Genomic DNA, 24,152 nt, shown 5'->3' with positions numbered 1-24,152 from the left:
CCGCCATACAGCTAGAATATTGCTGTGCGAATGCAGCGTTAAACAACAAACAAACAAACAATGCTACATAACAAGGGCATTATAGGAAGACGCAACAGTAGCAAGTTTTGTTTTGTATTACATTACTCTGCATACAATTCACATTTAACAAAGTATAATAAATATATATGTATACAGTGGAAGCATTCTGAACAAATTGGCAATACGAGAGTTTGGATAGTTTTAACTGTTTGGATAACTAATATTTTATGCCGCGACGGTTTCACCCATGTTGCTAATAAGATCCCGTCGATATTGTCTGTTGTCAAAGGAAGTAATCGAGCGACATCCAAACGCTCGAAGACCTGAAGTAACATGTGACCCAGGTACGTCAAATTGAAATTCCCTCTCTGCACGATACAACATTGAAGCAGCCACCACCAAGTACTTATGTGTAGAAAACGACAGTGATGATAATGTTAGCACGTTAATATAAGCCTCGTTTGTTCAAACAACAAATATTTTCTTACACAAACCTAAGGCAAAATTATTTTTTTATGTACACCCAGGCCACGCACTGAAAATGTAACACATGATCGGTCCCTAAGATTCAAACACAAGAGCACAATGCAGAGGAATACTTTGTCCAGCTGCGCAGATCGATGTGCATGATGTCAATCACTGGATTGTCTGGTCCAGATTCATCATATGGATGGATTATTGCGAGTGAGGCGTCACAGAATAAACAAACAAATTAAAAAACAAACAAACTTTGTCCAAATGGTCCCTAAACATGATTTCTTTCTTCAACCTGAAAACAAAGATCGAAGGTTAAGCCATGTGCTAAAAGCCACTTGAACACTATTTCAGTTACATCTTAGCACAGTGTGGTGGGGAGCTTGAAGTGATGAAGACGTCACCCCTGAAGGTGAAGCCGACCAGCACGGGTACGCATCCGGTGCTGACACACCAAGGGCGATGATCGGGTCGAACTTGGAATTTGAACCCTTGAACTTCAAATAGTGAAGTCTTTGACCATCCATATATATCAATATTCCTGACCATTTCTGTTAGCTATTCCGCAGAAGGCGAAAAGTTTGATGTTGATGAAGATGTGAAAAGAGAAAGATTCATTACCAAATATCGTCATCAATCACGCAATACATCATCATTCTACGAATTTCGACTTTGGAAAGAACATTTTAAACATGACTGATTATTCTTCCAGAAAATGGCACGAACCATGAAGCCTCACGCCACTAACATATTTGTCCTAATGATAACAAACTTAACGTAGATTATCAGGGTTAGACAAGGCCTATAGCCGGTTAGTCTAAACGGACTAGTTGTTTTCTCCTGAAAGAGAGTTATTTTTCATAAAACACACGTTTGAAATGGACTAGTTGGATTTGACCAGTGGTGAGGTGAAATTTGCGGGCATAACGTCGCGTCCAAGACTATTGCACTTAAATAGCGACGTGCATGTACGTGTGTGTGTATGTGTTTGGCTGCTTGTACTGGTCCAGACTAATGCCGATTTTATACTGTTAGCCACCTGAGATACCATGCCGGAGTTTAACACGAATACTAGTAATCCACTCAGACACAGTATATTGACTCCGGGCCGACCTGTCCTTGTTTAAGCTCCTTCATGCTGAGCGCCAGGCAGGGTAATAACAAGTTCCATCTATTGACGTCTTTTGGCAGTGTTTGAAATTAAAAAAATGTCAGTCCCCAACTAAACTCTTCAGGCCCTCAAAATAGACCTGCAGCCTAATGTGACAAATACACCGACGGGTACATTTAACGCAGGCCAATAGGACCTACACAGATTTGAAACTACGGATCTCCCTGCCACGGGCCTTCGGGCAGGCACTTATTTCGAACACTGTGTTTTGGTAAGACGCGGCCGGGGATCGAACTCCGGAACTTCCGCTCTACCACTAGACCACGGAGGCGGTCTTTGTCCAATGATGTTTATCCCTGAATGTAGTATACATCTGAGTTTGACATATGCGTACTTTAACTGAAATGTATACAATTGTAAATGGCTTTACTAAACATGTAAGCTGATTAACACAGCTCGAAACATACCCGGTTCTAACTGCAACGCCAAACCAAAGCGTCATCACAAAATAGGTTCATGCTATTTTAGAACAAAAAACACATTTCGTGAAAAATCAACCTAATGGTTTCCATGGCAATTTAAGGTGTCTTTAACTCTGGTTATGACATGATTGACGAGAAGCGTTTTCATAAATCTATCGAAAACTTCTATAAACATCAGTTTCGGGGTTTTATAAAATGAAGGACTGGAATATACACACAGCGGCGAGGTTTTGTGGCTGGGGTTCCAATTGAAAAAAAGACGTTCCATATTGAGTGAGTGAGTGAGTTGGGTTTAACGCCGCTTTTAACAGTATTCCAGTTATATCACGGCGTGTCAGCTTAATGTAGGAGGAAAGCCCGAAGTGATGCAGGCCTCAGACGTTTACCACTTCGGTGAAACCCAGGAGCACGGGTATGGTGCTAACAAACCTAGAAACATAATCGGGGCGAACCGGGATTCGAACCCACAATCATAGGTTTCTGGCGTGCCCAAGGGACGCAACTCTGCACAGCGAATCGTGACTGGGCCACCCGTGACCTCCCCCTGGGATTGGAACCCACGATCGTATTTTTCGGATAACGCAAAATGAGGCGTCTTAAACGACTGACCCACCCATGACCCCCAGATGCACACTGATTACAAACAGAAGAATGGTACAGACGCGCATTCAGGTCACGACACATCTATCAGGATATGCGGGGGATATGAGGATATGGATGATAGTGATGATGAATACAACACAGTGAATGAATCATCAACAGCATAAAGGAGTCAATAAACATTGAAATGCTTATAGCATAAAACCATACATAAACAAAATCATACACTATAACAATGCCCACGAATATTGAAAAAATAAAAATGATCTCAATAACAATGCTGTATAAAGTGACTAGATAAGACCTCTTCGCACACAACCTCTCATTACTCCGAGACAGCGGTAGAGGGACAGATACTAGACCACGGACCATCCACCGACGGTCAAGTGTCGAGGAGTCTCCCCTGAGTTGACCACACGGCACACGTCTACGGCTTATCGTATAGGGCAAGTCTTCATTATATTATTCCAATCGGCACACTTGATAATAAACCCATTCTCCAGTCCTACAAGCACCTACATTATCACATAGTGGCTTCAGAGTGATATCCATCAATTTTCTCGTCTCCCAGCCACGCCACACGCTCCTGACCCTCAAAGGATCTACTTGGACCCGTGGCGACCAATTTGGCTCAATTTTCCATTTACGATTCAAATCCCTTCACAAATGACCAAAGGGTGCAATTAACTGTTCCCCTCCGGGCGCAATTATCGGTTGACATGGGTGCTTCTGGATTAGATATATCATAATGGATAGTACTCAGAAGCTTCTGATCACATTTCTCCTGGACATTTCCCATAGAGGAGTCACTGAGGCTAAAAAGTATATTTGTATCTGCATCAAGCGCCGATATCGTTAGCTTCGCTGCATCGACCTCTTCTCCACCAGTCAGCAACGTTGGGGTAGACCTTGGGCCACTGTAGGGGTTGATGGACTCGTTCGCATAACAAACAGTGGGGAAAAGGCTGAGGCTCAACAATGTGATATGAATCCTTCCACTTGAGATAGGACACATATTCGTCCACATTGTTAGCCAGATACTTCAGGTATTCCGCTAAGTCCTTCACCGACGCGTAGTCTCTCGTGATGATGGCCATCTTTGAAGGCAACAAGGCAGTGTAGTTGGCCCCACCTCTTGCAACAGGCACAATGTCGGTTTTTAAGGTTTTTAATAATTTTTCAGTGACATAGTCTTGGCATAAAGAATTTTCAAAAGATAAATAAAACTTATAATCTTGCGCTAACATCTCCATACATTCCCCTGAGCGATCGCGCTCACATTTTAACCTTCCACAATGACCGTATATGTCGACCGGGATGTATTTTTGTAACATGTTCACATATTTCATTCTTTGGCTTTGTGTATTGCAGTTGCTGACGAACCACGCCACGAGTTTCTTTTTTCTCGTTGCTATGGCAACATAGTCTTTAGCTTCAGTGATCCCGCCTGGCACGACGTCCCCGTAGCCGAATTTAATGTCCGAATCTAGACGGTAGCTCATTGTCCAATTGAACTTCCCTTCCCACGATGGACCACCAAAACCAGTGTTAAAGGAATGAATTGGACTCTCTACGGAGAAGAAGATCCAGACTTGACCCGGGGACTTCTCCGGTGGTGCATTGCCGTGCTGGTGGTCCGTGAAAAACAAGATGGCGTCGCTGTTTGGAATTGTTTCCGGTTTGTCCACGTATGTACATGTGCTTACTGGGCAGCCCTCAAAAGATTTTTCTCCCATTTGCAGCTCGTAATACCATGGGAATGAATGAAGGTGAATCATTTTGTAGGTCTTGTTTGTCTTCAGGAAGACTTCCGGTGGCGGGTGTTTGGGTTTGTCGACCCGGAAGTAGAACACGGCGTACAAGGTCAGGCAAACGCAGATACACATGACCAGGAAGTTGTAGGTGGAGGATATGCGCATGCCTCTGAAACATAAAGTCAAGGTAATTTAAATGAAACGCATAAACAACCTTGTTTCGAACTGACACCTACATTTAACATTAAAAAAAACTGTCTTAATGCTACTTTTAGCAACATTCCATTCATTTCACGTCGAGGGACATCAAGAACGGGCTTCCAACTGCACCAATGAGGAGAATCGAACATAGGTCTTGGGCGTGATAAGCGAACGCTTTAACCACTAGACCGCACCGTCGCCTCAATCCCGTCGAAAAAAGTCGGATGCGTCAGTGAGAGATACTATTTTAGGATGCATTTATAATTTATCAAAAATATACATTAGAGGTAATCGTAATAACAAAATACCGTAGGCACACCAAAAATACATGAATCGAACCGAGCCTTACTTATGACGAATTTGCTTGATTTTGACATTCTTGAATAACCCTCAAATTACCGAACGAGTTATTTATGAAGTAAGTGCATTTCTGTGACGTCAATGAGGTCTTCTTTCGATTTGATGCGCCTTTAACATCAATGATCGTCTTAAATACCAAGGTTTTTCAGAATCTAAATGGTTATCATAATCAATTATTCATAATGATATGGGACAATAAATAACATTTATGCTCGTGTCTTTTGATATCAAATATACGGACACTAATCAACATGGTTTATATCAAACACTCGGACAAATGATTTTGTCTGTAATCACCAGACAAACAATAACATCAAAACTGATCACAAAGCATGCAATGTAGCCATAACGATGCCCTCAGGAATGTCAAACACTTTCGATTTTCATCCAACTCTATCAGAAGACAAGGCCCGTTGATTAAGGTATTCTCAATGCAGAACGCTCAGTCGAATCAATGAGCAAACCCAGCAATGGCAATGCGCTGAAAAGTAGGGGAGATTAATTTCAGTTAAACGAGTAAAACCTCGCCAAACACTTGATCCCGACAGCAGCCACCAATTTAACCTGGCTATTGCTTTATCGGACATGTTCCTCTGATTGTGACCAGGGCGTATCGCGCTCGTCTGATAGAGGCAGTGACCTGGCGACCTGCTGGTACGGAGATGTCCGAGGAACAGTGATCATTGGTTGACGGTAAAAGATAACTACGGACGTTGAAGCGATGGGGAAACAGTCTTGACTGACAGCGAGGGGAGTTCAATTTCAGTCCATGTTGGTTGCCCAATCACAAATTGGCGGCACATCAGGATGGGCTAAATAGTAATCCCCAAGGCTGTCGATCACATAACGCTGGTCTGAGTATTCAAGTGGGCTTGTATACAGTATTCAGCCAGGAGCACTATAAATGCAAGGAACAGACACAATATCGTTCCGGCATCGTTCTGAATTTCGTACTTCGTATAATTTAAATATTTTTTATGATTTGGGTAGTTTTCTCTATGGACGTGAAAGACATGTTTCGCAAGAAATGTTTCATTTTAACGACATGCTGAAATTGAAGTCGAGGAAATTACTATCTCCCGGGTCTACTGGATTGCATGGCAAGTGTACCCCAGAGCTGGGGATACTTGAAATATTACATGGTATTAATTGCCGATGTGGGTGTGTTTCGCTTACAAGGCCTGGTTACATGTGAAAGCTATGAAAACACCGACTCGATGAATTGCCCAAGATAATCTTCTGCCGCAGCAACATACAGTCGGAAACATCATAGCAGCAAATACATTAATATCCCAGCAAGATCCCAGCAAGACGACAGCATGATTAGAGCACGAAACACGGCAATATCACGGGAAGGTTACAGCAAGATTAGAGCACGTCATACAGCAAGATTAGATATCAAAATACAGCAATATCACGGCAAGGTTACAGCACGTCATACAACAAGATTAGAGCACGTCATACAGCAAGATAAGAGCACGTCATACAGCAAGATTAGAGCACGAAATACAGCAACATCAAGGCAAGGTTACAGCACATCATACAGCAAGATTAGAGCACGAAATACAGCAATATCACGACAAGGTTACAGCACGTCATACAGCAAGATTTGAGCACGAAATACAGCAACATCACGGCAAGGTTACAACACGTCATACAGCAAGATTAGAGCACGAAATACAGCAATATCACGGCAAGGTTACAGCACGTCATACAGCAAGATTAGAGCACGTCATACAGCAAGATAAGAGCACGTCATACAGCAAGATTAGAGCACGAAATACAGCAACATCAAGGCAAGGTTACAGCACATCATACAGCAAGATTAGAGCACGAAATACAGCAATATCACGGGAAGGTTACAGCACGTCATACAGCAAGATCAGAGCACGAAATACAGCAATATCACAGCAAGGTTACAGCACGTCGTACAGCAAGATTAGAGCAAGTCATACAGCAAGATTAGAGCACGAAATACAGCAACATCACGGCAAGGTTACAGCACGTCATACAGCAAGATTAGAGCACGAAATACAGCAACATCACGGCAAGGTTACAGCACGTCATACAGCAAGATTAGAGCACGAAATACAGCAACATCACGGCAAGGTTACAGCACGTCATACAGCAAGATTAGAGCACGAAATACAGCAATATCACGGCAAGGTAACAGCACGTCATACAGCAAGATAAGAGCACGTCATACAGCAAGATTAGAGCACGAAATACAGCAACATCACGACAAGGTTACAGCACGTCATACAGCAAGATTTGAGCACGAAATACAGGAACATCACGGCAAGGTTACAACACGTCATACAGCAAGATTATAGCACGAAATACAGCAATATCACAGCAAGGTTACAGCACGTCATACAGCAAGATCAGAGCACGAAATACAGCAATATCACAGCAAGGTTACAGCACGTCATACAGCAAGATTAGAGCAAGATTAGAGCAAGTCATACAGCAAGATTAGAGCACGAAATACAGCAACATCACGGCAAGGTTACAGCACGACATACAGCAAGATTAGAGCATGTCATACAGATTAGAAATCAAAATACACCAAGATTAGAAATCAAAATACAGCAATATCACGACAAGGTTACAGCAAGATTGGAGCACGTCATAAAGCAAGATTGGAGCACGAAAAACAGCAAGATTAGTATACAAAATACAGCAAACTCACAGCAATGAAACTGTAACATCGCAGCAATACATAACAGAGGTGTTGCTTAGGATCCATTCATAAGACTAAGCAAAACGGACACTTATTTTGGTTTCAAATAACATCCCTTTCCCTGCCTCAGTCGATGGGTTTTACACATATTTAACACAAGGCCTAACAAGAGGCTTTTCCAAACTGTTCCTTAAGCAGCACCCAGACTGGAATGTAATTGAAAATGATCGTTTGTTCCAGGAAAAAATGGGGAAAACTTTGCCCCAGGTTTCACAAAAAACAAAATTATTTATGGGATATGATGTACGTCCTTAAAATATATTTGTGAGTAAATTCCTTTTGTTGCCTCAGGTAAAGGAACATAAATTGTGCCTCTTGAAGCAGCAACCGAAAATATATTTTGTGTCTCCCTTTAAAACCGTGTTAGTGAGTGAGTGATGGTTTACGTCTGTTCAGTATTTCAGTTATACGACGGATGTCAGCTTGTGGGAGGAAAGACCAACGTGAGCGGGTTAGGGGATGTAGTTTTGACGTCACTTATCTTTTTACATGTTTTTAATTCTCCTAAAAAAGAAAGTGGTTTCTCTTAGGAATAAGTAGTTTGTGAACTGTTTCTTTTTAAGAGTCCAAATCTGAACGTAGCGTCTGTTTGTATTCAAGAAGCCCGTTTAAGATCAAGGTATATATACACAATGGATGTCGATACGCAATTCAATCTCCTTTCCAAAGCGGACTTGCTACAGTGCACGATAATCGTGTTTACTCTGGACTACCATTTATGTCTGATTAAGTTTGAAAGCTGCATCCATTTCGTCTGAAAGCTCCAGTTATTCTCAAAGTTTCATAAACAGATTATACAGGAAATTTCCAAGCAGTTTCAAATCAAACATTGATATTTCCAATTTGCTACAGCGGGGGTCTTTATTTCATTTTGCTAATCTTTGTGCAGTAGTTATCCTTTACTTCTTTGGGAATCAATAACTTCCATACGGTTCAATGGCAACTTTTAAAAGGCAGACAACCTAAATGTACTGCAGAAACTCACCGTTTTTATGCTCGTAATATTTCACTCTTTCAACTTCAGCTTTACCGGATTTTTTGCCTTTTCCAATTCAGATCCACTCAATCAAGATTTGGGGACGCTTTTTATTTACCAATCCCTAAAATACCTTCCATGATACTTTTTTGCCTTTGACATACAGTCCTAGCTGAAATCCGTAGTGCTTGGATTTTGGATGTTTGATCTAAGAAAGTACACGATTCAGCCAGGAGGGCAGTGTTTGATCATTGGAACAGAAACGAGTCGGTTGTATCCTGTGAAATATTATGCCCGCTACCAGTTTATATAATAGGATTTTAGTTTCATTTCGGCGTTAAATAACTTCGAACGAATTTTTTGTTTAGCAGAAGATGAAAGAAGTCGACTCGCTACTGGACAAATAAAACAATTATCTCAAAATAGCCCGAATCGATTAACGGTAATAGGAAATGGGTTTCATGTCATAGCTTGAATCGGGAAGTTTTTATTCCACATAAATGATTGTGACAAAGCCCTCGCTGGTTGTAATGAGAGGGAAATTGGTTCAACATTAAATCTGTTAATGGCCAGGGGAGTCCCATCTTTATGGTGCATGGTCAATTAGAAGAAGTAATTGATATCACATTTCGCGACGCTGATTAGGGTCATCCCCCAGATATATTTGGAGAAAATGCGATTACACACGCTCTCGCGGACATATTTGCGGTTTTCTTAACGTTGCGTGAAATAAAGACTCTTACTTTTTCATCAAGCTAAAAGCTTACCGAAGGATACTGAAATACAGCGTTTCTCTCACACTTCCCCTTTCAACCTATCACGTACTATATCCTAGGGACCGACCATTTGGCAGTCTGGGGGCTGGGGCGGGGGCTGGGATTTCAGCGAAAAAAATCAATTGTTGTCTGAAAATTCTTGAAAAAAATAATTCGGCTTCAGACTAAAAAATAAGATATTTTCTGCCACGAAAAATACATGGCTGCAATAGTGGGTTTTTAAAAAAATGTTTACTCCTGCTCATAGTTTTATTTAAAAAATATATCTGATTTTTCAATATCGGGTCTTCATACAAATACCACTTTCACTCCCGACTATGAAATTGTCAGTTTGTCGGTCCCTTAGAGCTTATTTGCGTTGAACAAGAAACAAAATCCCATAGTAGTTATTTGAATATAAATTACCAGACATGTGCCGTTTGATGACCATATTGATACTAGGGTGTGTGGTTTACTTTAGTTGAACCATAGTTTGGAGTAAGCTATCAAACTATGGTAGAGTTTTCACGTAAAATAAACATTTACAACTCATTAAAACTGTGTTTTATAATTATTTTTTTCCAAATAGTTTCGGGTTTCGTCGCCAATGTATATCTTAACCTCCATCGCTTTCCTTGTCAATCTCCAGAATTCCATTTGTGTATGGAGTAAAGGTTCCATTAATTGTGTAAATACAAACAAAATATATAAGAAACAGCATGAAAAACATAAATAGCAATGTTGTAACAAAAGGAAAGTTTGTAAAATGGTACATATCATGTTGAAGTGTGTATCATAGTTGGCTAGTGAGTGAGTGAGTGTGTTACGTTTATCACCGTCTTTAACAGTATTCCAGTTATATCAAGGCGTGTCGGCATAATGTGGGAGGGCCGCGATATAACTGGAATATTGTTAAAAGCGGCGTTAAACCCAACTCACTCACTCACTAATGTGGGAGGCAGCTGGCTAGTAAAATTATTGAAGAAAACTGTCAATGAAAATCAATATCTTCTATTAAGGACCCGTGAAGATCCGTAAGTAGCGACTATCAGGTGGTCCCGCTCGCTGACTTGGTTGATGTATGTCATCGTATCCCAAATGCGTGGAACGATGCTCATGATGTCAATCAGTGGATTGTCTGGTCCAGACTCGATAATTTACAGCCCGCCGTCATATAGCTGGAATATTGCTGAGTACGGCGTTAAACCACAAACAAACAAAGAAACAAAATCTTCTATTAAGAAATAGAAGCAAGGAATATCCATCGACCCAAATTCAAGCGTAGACTAAAACAATTCACACCCTAAGCCCACTCACTCGGTGCCACTACCTACTGGTGTTGTACTGACTAAATGGACTTAAAACGAGACAAAACATGTTATAGGTCACACATCTATTGAATTTGAATGGATGCAAATTAGATTTTAGAAAAAAATTCCAGCCCGAATCACCCCCCTCAATATCAAATAATCGGTTTCTAAGCAAATCCGAAAACAAGGTCAAGAAACATATAGCGACATATCTTTAGCTTAAATTTTGTCTGGCCTACCCAATGAGCACACTAGAGTAACCGTTCTCTCATAAGGGTGTTATATAGCAGCGTATTTTATTGTTGAACAATGATTGTAACTGTGTTACATTGTTTCTGTTGAGATTTAGTAGACGCTCATTGCATTGTATTTGGGGAGAGAGTTGTCGTCAGGAAAGTAGTATTATTTAAGGTAAGCAGTCGTCGGGAAGTTACTATATTTAGATGCAAGTGTGATACGTAAACTTCCGGTATACCGTGGACTCATCCAGAATATCTTATAATGTTCAAGTGTCGCTGGACTGGTGAGGGCTCTAAGTAGAATTTTTCAGTAGCTAGCTGGCCTAAATTAATTATATATAGTGGGATAAGGGCGTGTTCGGAGATAACTCAAGCATTTCACCGCTTCCGGATCAGCTTTCATGTGAGGGTCACTTATCATCCCTGATTTCCGGCCTTGCCCATCTCGGAAGCTTGACCACTGTCGCCGCTGGGTGAATATATATTATTATCACTGACTTTTGCAATCACCACTGTATTTTTGTATCTGTTACTGACCACTGCCATCATATTATGTATTGCCATTGAATATTGTACCACCACTCTATTGAGCACTGCCATTGTAATAGTTGTGCAGTACTGTGTATTGATTTGCAAACCTATTGAATTTTTGTAATACATTTGTTGATTGTATACCTTTTTTGGGTTTCACACTAAGTTCTTTTATGTACAGATATTGTTTCAATTTAGGAATCGGTGAGGTGAGGTGAAATAGGGTTTGACGTCGCGTCCAAGGTTATTGTACTTATATAGCGACGTGTGTGTGTGTGTGTGTGTGTGTGTGTGTGTGTGTGTGTGTGTGTGTGTGTGTACTAGTCCGGACTGATGCTGATTTATAGTGCTATCCCCATGAGGTACCATGCCGCAGTTTAACATGAATACCCAGCACCAGACAGGGTAACATCAAGTACCCTATTTTAACGATTTGGGGAAACGCGGCCAGGGATCGAACCCCGGACCTTCCGCTCCCTAGGCGGAAGCTCTACCACTAGACCACGTAGGCGGTCCAATTTGGGAATCGACAAGTGTAATTCGGGGAAATAAGCCCATCTCTCTTCAATATTCATAAAGCCAGTAATTGTCGTTAAGAAAATTGAATTTGCTAGGCAGCACATTCAGCAGTTATTTCCACCGACTGTGACCAGACATAGCACTTCACAGCGTCATCCCACAACATGAACGATGGCCGTGAACACGGTGTAATGTTAAACCGTTTAACTGTCAATACAACATCACGATAAAAAACGAGCAATCAATAGGACTGTCTGGTATAGGCAGTAAAGTCAGAAACACCGCACGGCGTATGTCCGATGTATCATATAAATCACATCCGTTAGAACGGAGCTTGCGTAATTTGTTTCCAATGGCGTGTGCTATTGACGGGATACAACGAGCCCAGTCGTCCACAACTAGGTCGAGCACATTTTTCATCAGCACTATGTTTAATTAATGTTTCCGAGCTGGAACTCGCACCTGGGTCTTAGCTTGGAAACAACAGCTCATAGAATCCAAAAAGAAGAGAGACTGGCTTTTCTTACAAGTGACGTATTGTGAACTGACATGGGCGGTGAAAATAGACAGGTTAAATGTCTTTGCTGCGGTGCCGTAATCGTGGTAATGTGTTAAGACTAGCTGTTCGTGACTCGGAATGGTATTCAAGGGAGCAATGTGTCATACTAAATTCATGAGTATAGCCGGGATGTATCTATTGTAGTGCTGCAGTACAGCCCAGCCAGCCCCCATGACACTGTAAAAGGAAAGACAGCAGGATTTTCGATGAGGTCTCCTCCTTCGCGGCGAATTCTGTTAATATTAGATGCGAAGGGGTAGAAATGTGTCTCTGCTTATACTGTAGGACACTGAGTAATCGCTAATACATAGCAATGAATCCAACAGAATGAAGTTCCTGTGTAGAAACGTTTTGCACCAGCATCGTCCTTCCCAAGTACCTGCATCGTCCTTCCCAAGTACCTGCATCGTCCTTCCCAAGTACCTGCATCGGCCTTTTCAAGTAGCTGCATCGGCCTTTTCAAGCACTTGCATCGGCCTTCCCAAGCACCTGCATCGGCCTACCCAAGTACCTGCATCGGCCTTCACAGGCCCCTGCATCGGCCTTCCCAAGTACCTGCATCGGCCTTCCCAAGTACCTGCATCGGTTCCCAAGCACCTGCGTCGCCCTTTTCAAGGAGCTGCATCGGCCTTCCCAAGCACCTGCATCGGCCTTTTCAAGTAGCTGCATCGGCCTTCACAGGCACCTGCATCGGCCTTTTCAAGTACCTGAATCGGCCTTCACAGGCACCTGCATCGGCCTTTTCAAGTACCTGCATCGGCCTTCCCAAGCACCTGCATCGGCCTTCCAAAGCACCTGCATCGGCCTTATCAAGTAGCTGCATCGGCCTTATCAAGTAGCTGCATCGGCCTTCACAGGCAACTGCATCGGCCTTCCCAAGCACCTGCATCGGCCTTCACAGGCACCTGCATCGGCCTTCACAGGCACCTGCATCGGCCTTCACAAGCACAAGCACCCCTGCCATTATGGGTACCAACACGTATCGTTTATAAATGAACAGTTACGCAAACTATTTCGCAGTCATACGTCTACCGGCCTGGGAATGATGTTGATAATCATCCTTATTTGGTCGCTTTTCTTTGATCTAATTTTGAACGAGCTGTCTTTAATTTACATAACGTAAGTATCTATGGACTCCTTTATTAACCATGACAAACCTCAGTTGACTAGTATTGAATGTGCGTCTGTGTAAAGTCGTGGGCTACATAGAAATGTTGTATCAATATGAACATTTCACATTATTATCAAGTTAGGGTAAGAACACTTGCTAAGGACATGCGCTCAGGGACTGGACCACTGGACTACTTGAAGAATACAGGGGAGATCAACAGAGGCAGTATGTCGTCATAAGTGACGAGGTAATTCCGGGTAAGAACGGGTCCCCGGCAACCTATGCTTGCAATAGGTGACTGTCTGATCGGGTGGTCAGACTCAATGACTTGGGTGATTGCCTCTCATCGCACCCCGACAGCGTGGACGTTGCTCATTATGTCAATAACTGGACTGTCCATGTTCTATTATACAGGCCGCAGTCGTGCAGTTGGAATATTGCAGTGTGTGGTCTTAAACACACATTATAGATCTATCCTGCACGTCCAAGAGATCCCTGCCTCAAAGGCGTCCAACAACCAGACAGCCGTTTCCTATCGCACATAGGGACAGAATATAAGTGCCGTCATATTGCTGATGATGAGCCAATAGATTTCATTCAAAGGAAATTTCACACATGGTACACCTCGTTAAACGGTGCATGTTCACGTTTGCTTAACGCTGTTTGACCTGTACCCGTCATCATAGAATGCCTGCAACCCTGAGTCCATAAAGTACACATAACGATACGACCCCCAGGCACACTTTCCCCATCTTGGTGGGAAATTGTGATGCGTGCCGTGCCCGAGGTCTTAGCTTTAGATTGCCAGACAGCTTGTAGTTACTGGTCAATTAATGAATTTACAGAGAGGTCGGCCATTACTTGTGATCGATGCAACATTATTCAAACACTATTGAAGTAGACAAGCACCACTCAAACACTATTGAAGCAGACAAGCACCACTCAAGCAGACGATCACCACTCATGCACTACTGAAGCAAACAAGCACCACTTAAGCAGACGATAACCACTCATGCACTATTGAAGCAAACAAGCACCACTCAAGCAGACGATTACCACTCATGCACTATTGAAGCAAACAAGCACCACTCAAGCAGACGATTACCACTCATGCACTATTGAAGCAAACAAGCACCACTCAAGCAGACGATCACCACTCATGCACTATTGAAGCAAACAAGCACCACTCAAGCAAACAAGCACCACTCAAGCAGACGATCACCACTCATGCACTATTGAAGCAAACAAGCACCACTCAAGCAGACGATCACCACTCATGCACTATTGAAGCAAACAAGCACCACTCAAGCAAACAAGCACCACTCAAGCAGACGATTACCACTCATGCACTATTGAAGCAAACAAGCACCACTCAAGCAAACAAGCACCACTCAAGCAGACGATCACCACTCATGCACTATTGAAGCAAACAAGCACCACTCAAGCAGACGATCACCACTCATGCACTATTGAAGCAAACAAGCACCACTCAAGCAAACAAGCACCACTCAAGCAGACGATCACCACTCATGAAATATTGAAACAAACAAGCACCACTCAAGAATACGATTACCAATCAAGCACGAGAGAAGCAGACGAGCACCGGACAATCACTATTCAAGCAGAAAGGGCAAGTTGCGCACCATCAAAAAAGGCAAGTACCATTCAAACGGACAAGCACCACTTAGTCACTATTAGGGCAGAGAAGCACAACCTAAGCACCACTTAAACAATCACCACTAACACACTATTCAACCAAGCACAAATCAAGAACTTTTCGAACGGAAAGGCACCACTAAGGAACTATCCACGCAGACGAGCAATATACCACTCCATGGCCCCTGGATACGACAAAGTCCCCCACAGTGAAATGTTGGCATCCCAGAAACGAACTGCGGTGGCTAGAGTGGGCATATAAAGTGGGGTACAGCATGCCGATGTCCTGGTCTTGTTAACCATGAGTGAGTGAGTGATTGAGTTGGGTTTAACGCCGCTTTTAACAATATTCCAGTTATATCACGGCGTGTCAGCTTAATGTGGGAGGAAAGTCGCCAATGTATATCTTAACCTCCATCGCTTTCCTTGTCAATCTCCAGAATTCCATTTGTGTATGGAGTAAAGGTTCCATTAATTGTGTAAATACAAAAAAAATATATAAGAAACACCATGAAAAACATAAATAGCAATGTTGTAACAAAAGGGGTGGTGAACCGTCCCTGTGATGCAGGTCTCAGACGTTTACCACTTCGGTGAAACCCACGAGCACGGGTATGGTGCTGACAAACCTAGAAACATAATCGGAGCGAACCGGGATTCGAACCCACAATCATAGGTTTCTGGCGTGCCCAAGGGACGCAACTCTGCACAGCGAATCGCGGCGCCTTAGACGACTGGGCCACCCGTGCCCCCTGTTAACCATGAAGTCAAATCTGTTAACATATCAGCACCTTGTCGTGAGAGGCGACAAACGTGGATCGTGCTTCAGGCTCTGTTACTTGGTAGATTGTCCATCGGTATCAGAAAAGGAACTTTGTTCTTTTTTTGTTGCCCTAAAGTCCAAATATGAGATGACTGCCTCGTCAAAAACATGGGGTAGACACACTTTAAATCTTCAAATTGATTAACCCAAGGATTACGGCATGAATTTGTCATGTAGGTTATTCTTTTCTATTGACGACAGACGTATTGTTTCAGCAATGCTGCCAGAAATAATATGGAAATATAACGTGGTACATTTTTGTTGGATTTACGGTACATTACTCAGGATGAAAGGAAGTGGGTCAATATCACCATATGTGAAACGACAGGTATTGCTAGCCGGCCAGACATGAATTATTAAAAGAACTCTGTTTATAGGACACTTGGCAAGTGTAAATCGATCGTTTAAATTAACTTTCCCAAATCTGATGACTACATTTTCCTTTCATGATGTTGTTTCACTGTCATCCAGAACGATAGCCAATTTCAGTCCCAGGCGAATTCTGGGGTAAAATTATCAAAATTCTGCGGTAAAATTACCAAACGTCTGCCACAAAAACATAATCATTTCACCTTTTTTAAAACAAATTTATATCTCTTGCATTGAGACATTTCAAGTTTGAATTATCATGTCAACTTTAAGTAGTCATCATACCATAAACACGTTTGAAAGTGAGAATTATTTATTTCAAATTTTGTTTTATTGTAGGGGTCATATTGTATGCTTAAACAGTATGTTAAATGTTTGAGCGTCATTCGAGCGCAAAATTGATTCCGAGAGTTGTCTGCAATTCGCGGGGAGTCACGTTTTCTGGAAATATTTCCACGATCGCGGAATAGCCATATTCGCCTGAGACAGGAATAGGTGAGAAGCGGTTTTCGCCTGTTCCTGCAATATGATGGCTGGGGACGCCAAGTATCGGTCTCACACATTGAACCCGAACTTTAGACTGCCTTGTGTCCAAAAGAAAATAATATAATAATCTTCAAGTCCTAGGTGCATTTTGTCATTTTTTGTTCCGTGTGAATAAAACCTCTATAAACTGGCTAATAATCATAGACTGCATATTGCTAAGCATAATAGAGACGGCTGCAGTATAATTGTACCAATGCGGGGAATAGAAACGGATTTGGGTCATGACGCGCAAGCTCAATCGCCAACTTCGTCTGGTATGGACACATTTGGACTTACGACCCTCGGTAACAGGACTGGTGTTATAGACACAAGTGTTTGGAGATGCACAGTGACATATTTGAGGAAAGTGGGTCTCATGCATAATTCAGCCTTCTCAAATATTCAGTGTATTATATCACCATTCTATTATGATAAATACCCTGCATTCGTTCGCTAATATATCTGTCTCAAAACGAAGCTATGGGGCGATGGGTCCAGGATATATATTTTAACAGAATGGAGATAGAAGACACTGGATTATCGAGGTTGATTACTACGTTTAGCCTCGTTCCCTTTGCGCGACTCCGTGGTCTTGTGGTAGAGCGTCCTCCCGGAGAGCGGAAGGTCCGGAGTTCGATCCCCGGCCGCGTCATACCAAAATACGTTAAAAGATTGTAGTTGTTGTTACCATATCTGGCGCTCGGCATTAAGGGACTAAAACAAGGACTGGTCGGCACGGAGTCAGTATACTGTGTCTGAGTGGGGTATTCATGTTAAACTGCGGCATGGTATCTCAGTGTGCTAGCACTATAAAACGGCATCAGTCCGGACAAGTACAAGCAGCCACACAAACACACACACGTATATGCACGTCGCTATATAAGTGCAATAATCTTGGACGCGACGTTAAACCCCATTTCACCCCACCACCTCCTTTGCACGAAGGGCGCGTACCCAATATACACACCTGGCAGCCAGGTGTACGACACTTGAGCGACATGCAGTGGTAATGTTTAACGAATACAGGACGAGTCATCCATAAGACAATCCGCACCCACCCGAATTCCAACTAGGTGAAGTGAAATTCGGTTGAACGACCCGTTCAAGATTATTGCACTTATATAGCGACGTGCATGCAAGTGTGTGTGGCTGCTTGTACTTATACTTGGTCTAATACCGGTGTTATGGTGCCAGCCCACTGTGACACCATGCCACAGTATAAATATGGATTACCCACTTAGAAACAGTACAAACACTGCCCCTTAATGCCGAGCGCCAGGCAGCTCAACAAGTACCATCATTTAACGTCTTTTGGGATGACTATAAATTGCATGCATGCACGCACGCACGCACTGTAAACCCAATTTTACATCCCTTTGTCTGTAGTCGGTCAAATAGTGTTAATCTTTTCCAGGTTGCATGATCAGAAAACACATTCCGACTGTCACTTTCCCGATCTGATTAAGCCGATGAAAGGTCGTTCTGACCCGTAATGGGATGTCCTCAGATCTTTGGTGTAACGGTAGCGAGCACAAAGATCTGATTTTAATGAGTTTGAAAATTATCAAGAGGATCAGATGCTGAGTCTAATTTCTGGTGAACTTGTTGGTACTGCATCCCCGCACACTACTGATCAGTATCCTGGAGGAGCCATTGACCTCATGACCTAATGAATGAATATTGTTTACGCCGCACTCGGCAACATTCCAGCTTTTGGTCAGCGTTCTAGAAATAATGGGGTCCAGACCAGATAATCCACTGTTGGGTGTAATAAAAATAGTCCTACGTTCACGGACTTGTAGGTCTGTCCTACGTTTAAGGGCGGTGGGGTAGCCCAGTGGTCAAAGCGTTGACTTGTCACGCCGAAAGCCTGTGTTCGATTCCCCACACAAGGTACAAGTGTGTGAAGCACATTTCGGGAATATTGCTTAAAGCGGTGTAAAACGATGCGCACTCATACCTATGTCAAATATTTGAATCAATAATCTAAGTGTAGTCCCAAGGGAGTAAGTGAGTGAGTTTGGTTTAACGCTGCTTTTATTCCAGTTATATCACGGCGTGTCAGTTTAGTGTGGGAGGAAAGCCCGAAGTGATGCAGGTCTCAGACGTTTACCACTTCGGAGAAACCCACAAGCACGGGTATGGTGCTGACAAACCTAGAAACATAATCGGGGCGAACCGGGATTCGAACCCACAAACATAGGTTTCTGGCATGCCCAAGGGATCACTACAGATTAGCTGCCCCTTTTTAAACAAGTTTCTTGTTGCAAGTCGCTTACAACATTTAATTTACTATCTGTGCTGTCCGTAATGACAAATATAATCGGTTGATTTCAAAACCACCCAAGTCCTTCAACGTCACTAGAGCCGGTGAGGTTGCCTTGCAAGTGAGTATACGACGTCACACATCTAAGTAATGGGCCTTTACATTGGATGGCGACCTTTGTGCCTCACGTGTGCGACCATAACATTTCCCAGGTCATCGCTGGAGGCTCAAATGAGACAGAATGGTTGCCTAGGTCGTTCCAAGGTGCTACACAGGAGGTTCAGACATCGCCATGGACGCCATGGTTGCCGTGAATTTTTGAACTTGTTCAAAACAGTCGCACAAAGGTCGCGGAGGAGGTTGGTGGCTCAAAGGAGGCAGAAGGGAGGAACAAGCATTGCCGTTGTTGCAGAATGAAGGCATAGTGGTCGCCCAATGGTCGCCAGGTAATAGATGAGTCCTGCTGAAATATGTTCCCGTCAATCTGGGCGATACTTCTGCCTCCCATGTGCCTCCTATTGGCATGCATTGAACGTGGCGACCGCCGTGCCTCCATTCGGCGACAACGGCAACCCTTGACACACCATGGCAATGCTTCTGCCTCTTTTCTGCCTCCTTTGAGCAACCTGTAGTGCCTCCTTAGCCTGCCTATAAAAGGAAGGCTTGTACCTGCAGTGTTTCATTGTGGTTGAAGATACTGAGCAGCTCGAACAGTTACTGCTAAACAACTGCTGGAGCAGTTACATAGAAACATGAATTTCTGGGTTTAGGCGACCATTGAGCGTCCTGGACAGTTTTTGATCGCTCAATGTGGCACAAAGGTCGCAGCCCTGAGTAAAGGGCCCTTTAGGTGACCCCGTTGCGTGGTACCAGAGCCATAACGTCGCGATACGACACGCACAGGTTGATAGGTAAATATCCCACATACGTATCCCCACAGGGTTCTTTTCTATGACGTCACAAAATTAAGCTCTGATGTTGTTTCCTGTTTCACCAACAAATCTGCGATTCAAAACAATGTAACAACTTGTGTTGGAGTAGATTTAGACATTTCTCAAGAACAATGTTAAATTGCTTCCAGATATCAAAACCGAGTTTGGGATGGTTAATGGGGCCTTTACACAGGATGGCGATCTTTGTGCCTCCCGTGTGCGACCATAAAATTTGCCAGGTCGTCGTTGGAGGCTCAAAGGAGGCAGAATGGTTGCCTAGGTCGTTCCAAGGTGGTACACGGGAGGTTCAGACATCACCATGGACGCCATGGTCGCCGTGAATTTTTGAACATGTTCAAAAACGTCGCACAAAGATCGCCGAGGAGGCTAGTTGCTCAAATGTGGCTCAAAGGAGGGAGAAGGGAGGCACAACTTCAGCCGCACAAGCATTGCCGTTGTTGCCGAATGAAGGCACAGTGGTCGTCGAATGGTCGCCAGGAAAAAGATGCGTTCTGTTGCAAATTTGTCCTGTCAATCTGGGCGATGCGTCTGCCTCCCTTGTACCTCCTTTAGGCGACCAACAGCGTGCATTGAACGATGACTGTGGCGACCGCTGTGCCTCCATTCGGCGACCACGGCAACCCTTGAGACACCATGACAATGCTTCAGCGTCTTTTCTGCCTCCTTTGAGCTACCTGTAGTGCCTCCTAAGCCTGCCTATAAATAGAGGGCGTGTACCTGCAGTGTTTCATTGTGGTTGCAGACGCTGAAAAATTCCATCAGTTACTGCTGAACAACTGCTGGAGCAGTTACATAGAAACATGATTTTCTGGGTTCAGGCGACCATTGAGCGTCCTGGCCAGTTTTTTTATCGCTCATAGGTGGCACAAAGGTCGCAGCCCTGTGTAAAGGGGGCTAAGGCAGACGGTGTAATGGGTCGAATCTTGAACAATAACATATGTTATTTGACCCGGGAAGATCGGGGATAGAATAGGTCTTCAGCAACCCATGCTTGCCGTAAAATGCCACTATGCTTGTCTAAAGAGACGACTAACGGAATCGGGCGGTCAGGCTCGCTGACTTGGTTGATGCATGTCATCGTATCCCAATTGCGCGGATCGATGCTCATGATATCAATCATTGGATTGTCTGGTCCAGACTCGATTATTTACAGCCCGCCGTCATATAGCTGGAATATTGCTGAGTGCTGCGTTAAACAACAAACAAAAATATGTTATTTACATCAGTGCAGCCATCCCAAAAAGCGATCTCAGCACAAAGACGACCGTTACTACCATACTTTAACACTGACTTAAGACAGTCGAAGTGCTGACATCGCTTTGTGTAAGAGGTCTAGGTCTTCATGATATGCCATCAATATCACATTTCACCTGACATACGCTTCAAATGTGCTGCCTACCGATCTGGGGACTCCTAAAGGGAAACTGGCATGCAAGGGTTATACAAACACCCAATACATTAGTTCGAGTGGACGAAACCACATGCTGTTACAAGACAGACGATATTTCTTCTTGTCACAAATTCACACTAAATCATCATAAACCATATCTGAATTTGTGGTCATTTTTTTTAATCCGTTTAATGCCAAACAATCGAATCTATATACTTAGTAAATAACTATGAAGTTTGGGTTGTCCAAGACCAATTCTAACCCTGGGATCTTCATGAGGGTGATTCATTACCTGAGTGCTCCTTTTTTAAAGTTTACGACTGCATCACAATCCTGAGTAGGTAAAGCCCCGTCTGTCATCACTGATTTTCTTACTTAGAAAAATCAATTACCTGTCAAGGAATTTTTTTTTTTTAACTATAGGAAGCTTTGCGTGGGATTGTCAACATTCAGTGAAGTATATAGATGATACGAAGCTTCGATTTACGAATATACTAGTACCTAAACTTTATACCTAATTATAGCTAAAATGGATAGAATTATCATTAAACCGCCCGCATGTTATCAAGAATCAGCGGGCGACTGTAACTTGATAATGCCCTCATATTGCTTGATGACGGGCCATTATCACGCCCGCTGTTAGGTGACGTCATAGGGTAGGGATAGCTGACGTCACGTTCAATAATGACGTCATCTGGTTTGTTCTATGACATTTCCATATTTGTAAAAATAGGTCAGTGACATTTGTGTTGATTACAGTAAATGTTTCAAAACCGATATTGTTGTTTCTTTTTATTTGATACAAAATTCCATCCATCTTATCTATAATAACAGTAACGCTATATTTCAGGGCATTATCATTTGCAGAAGCCCTCGGTCTTTTCAACTGCCCTCCTTCGTCTGGCAGTTAATGGAAGACCTCGGGTTTCTGCAAATGATAATTCCCTGAAAAATCGCGTTACCCTTATATTATTTTAGTTGTGTTAGCTAAATATTGTTAATATATGTCGCTAACAATTTGTTTTCACGTCATCGAATTTACCCTGACGTCATAGGTATTACCGCAAAACACTGGTATGACGTCATATTGCTACTATATAACAACTGGCCGCAGGCAGGACCCATATTGTCAGGAAAATAACCTCCCCGATGTCCCTGTACCTGCGGCCCTGTGTATAATATTCTGTAATAAAGACTTGAAAAACGAAAGAATTTGAAAATTCTACTGTTACAAAACCAGCTTATCGATAACCCCTGTTTATTTAATGAGCTGTCAATATGAGAATGTAACATCGCAACTCATGAAGGGTTGGGGCTAACACTGCGTTAATAAATAAATAAATAAATAAATAAATAAATAAATAACGATGATAATAAACATAATAATATAATACGAATATCGAACGTGTCATCACAATGACAGTCTTTCAATCTTCTGCTGTGAAAATTATTATTGACAGCAATCGAAATGAGAAAAACATGGAAAAGAATATTACAATTGTAATTTCAAACAGAAATGTATTACAAAGCGGACGAACGTGACAACCTGACCACGCCTGTCGGGACCCGCCGGTCCTATCTGTGCCGGACATCAACAGTCATAAATACCCTGGCCAATAAATGAATATCTCCTATTTCCGTACTTACCTCAACACAAGTCGATGCATCTTCATCACTTGACCTATACCGGACAGCGGTTAGAGAGAAGCACTGGCCTGCTTGAGGCGTTTAGCGGTTGGAGTCATATTAAAATCATTATCGCATTTCCCATTACAATCAGCTGTACGAGAGGGCTCCGAGACAGTGCCGAGATCGATCAACGCTGAGAATCCGTGTTCATCACTATATGAACAGCATCGTGATGCGTTGTCACTATGTCGTCTGCCACTCAGATTTCTTCCCAAATCCCGCTATATGCAACACTTTCATCCCAACTTGCTTCTCTTCGCTCATGTACCAATGCACAATGTGGAGAAATTTAATATTTCATGGCCATGGCACGAGGACATTTTCACGGGCCGTTCGTCAGTTGTAATCACAGCGCGTTTCTTTTAGTCCCAGAGGATGTGAAGCGTGTGCCTGTCACCACTAGTCCACACGGAAGTTCACTGACGTCGACACGACTGATCTCACATGCCGTTCATTGAAGCATGTTGTCACGCACACTGATCAATACACCACAACGTACGCCATTTTATTTTTCACGGGACGAGTTTAATTCAGAGTAACCTCCCCTTAACTATTGGAGCTTTTAGTTGGATTTTATGGATCTTCTATTCTTCTGTCGCTTTTAAATATCCATTCGGCAGAGACCGTAAAATAAAATCTATTTTATGGTCTCTGATTTCGGTGAATAATTACAGCAAAGAAACGGAACACTGATATAGTTTCATTTAAGATAAATAGATACCTAATACTTAGACG

The 24,152-nt window shown here is 42.8% G+C and overlaps 1 protein-coding gene across 1 annotated transcript; it reads right to left on the bottom strand.

Annotated features, from left to right (window-relative positions):
• Positions 1–423: 423 nt before the first annotated feature.
• LOC139462424 (alpha-(1,3)-fucosyltransferase C-like) lies at positions 424–23,892 on the bottom strand. The gene is made up of 2 exons (XM_071244129.1): positions 23,376–23,892; positions 424–4,611 (listed from the first exon to the last, which is right to left on the bottom strand). Exons 1-2 carry the CDS (start codon positions 23,399–23,401, stop codon positions 3,528–3,530), a joined length of 1,110 nt encoding a protein of 369 aa, XP_071100230.1. The 5' UTR covers positions 23,402–23,892; the 3' UTR covers positions 424–3,527.
• Positions 23,893–24,152: the final 260 nt, after the last annotated feature.

This window comes from Haliotis cracherodii, unplaced genomic scaffold (assembly GCF_022045235.1).
Source record: "Haliotis cracherodii isolate W230 unplaced genomic scaffold, xgHalCrac1.p SCAF_15, whole genome shotgun sequence".
NCBI lineage: Eukaryota > Metazoa > Mollusca > Gastropoda > Lepetellida > Haliotidae > Haliotis > Haliotis cracherodii.
Note: the sequence above shows the minus strand (reverse complement) of the source record. Positions and strands in the feature narration are given on the sequence as shown.

Bases quoted from the DNA above. Each gene is read 5' to 3' on its own strand.
- LOC139462424 (XM_071244129.1), bottom strand. From the start codon at position 23,401: ATGAAGATGCATCGACTTGTGTTGAG. The intron at 4,612-23,375 runs GTAAGTACGGAA...TTTATGTTTCAG, and splicing joins ATGCATCGACTTGTGTTGAG to AGGCATGCGCATATCCTCCA.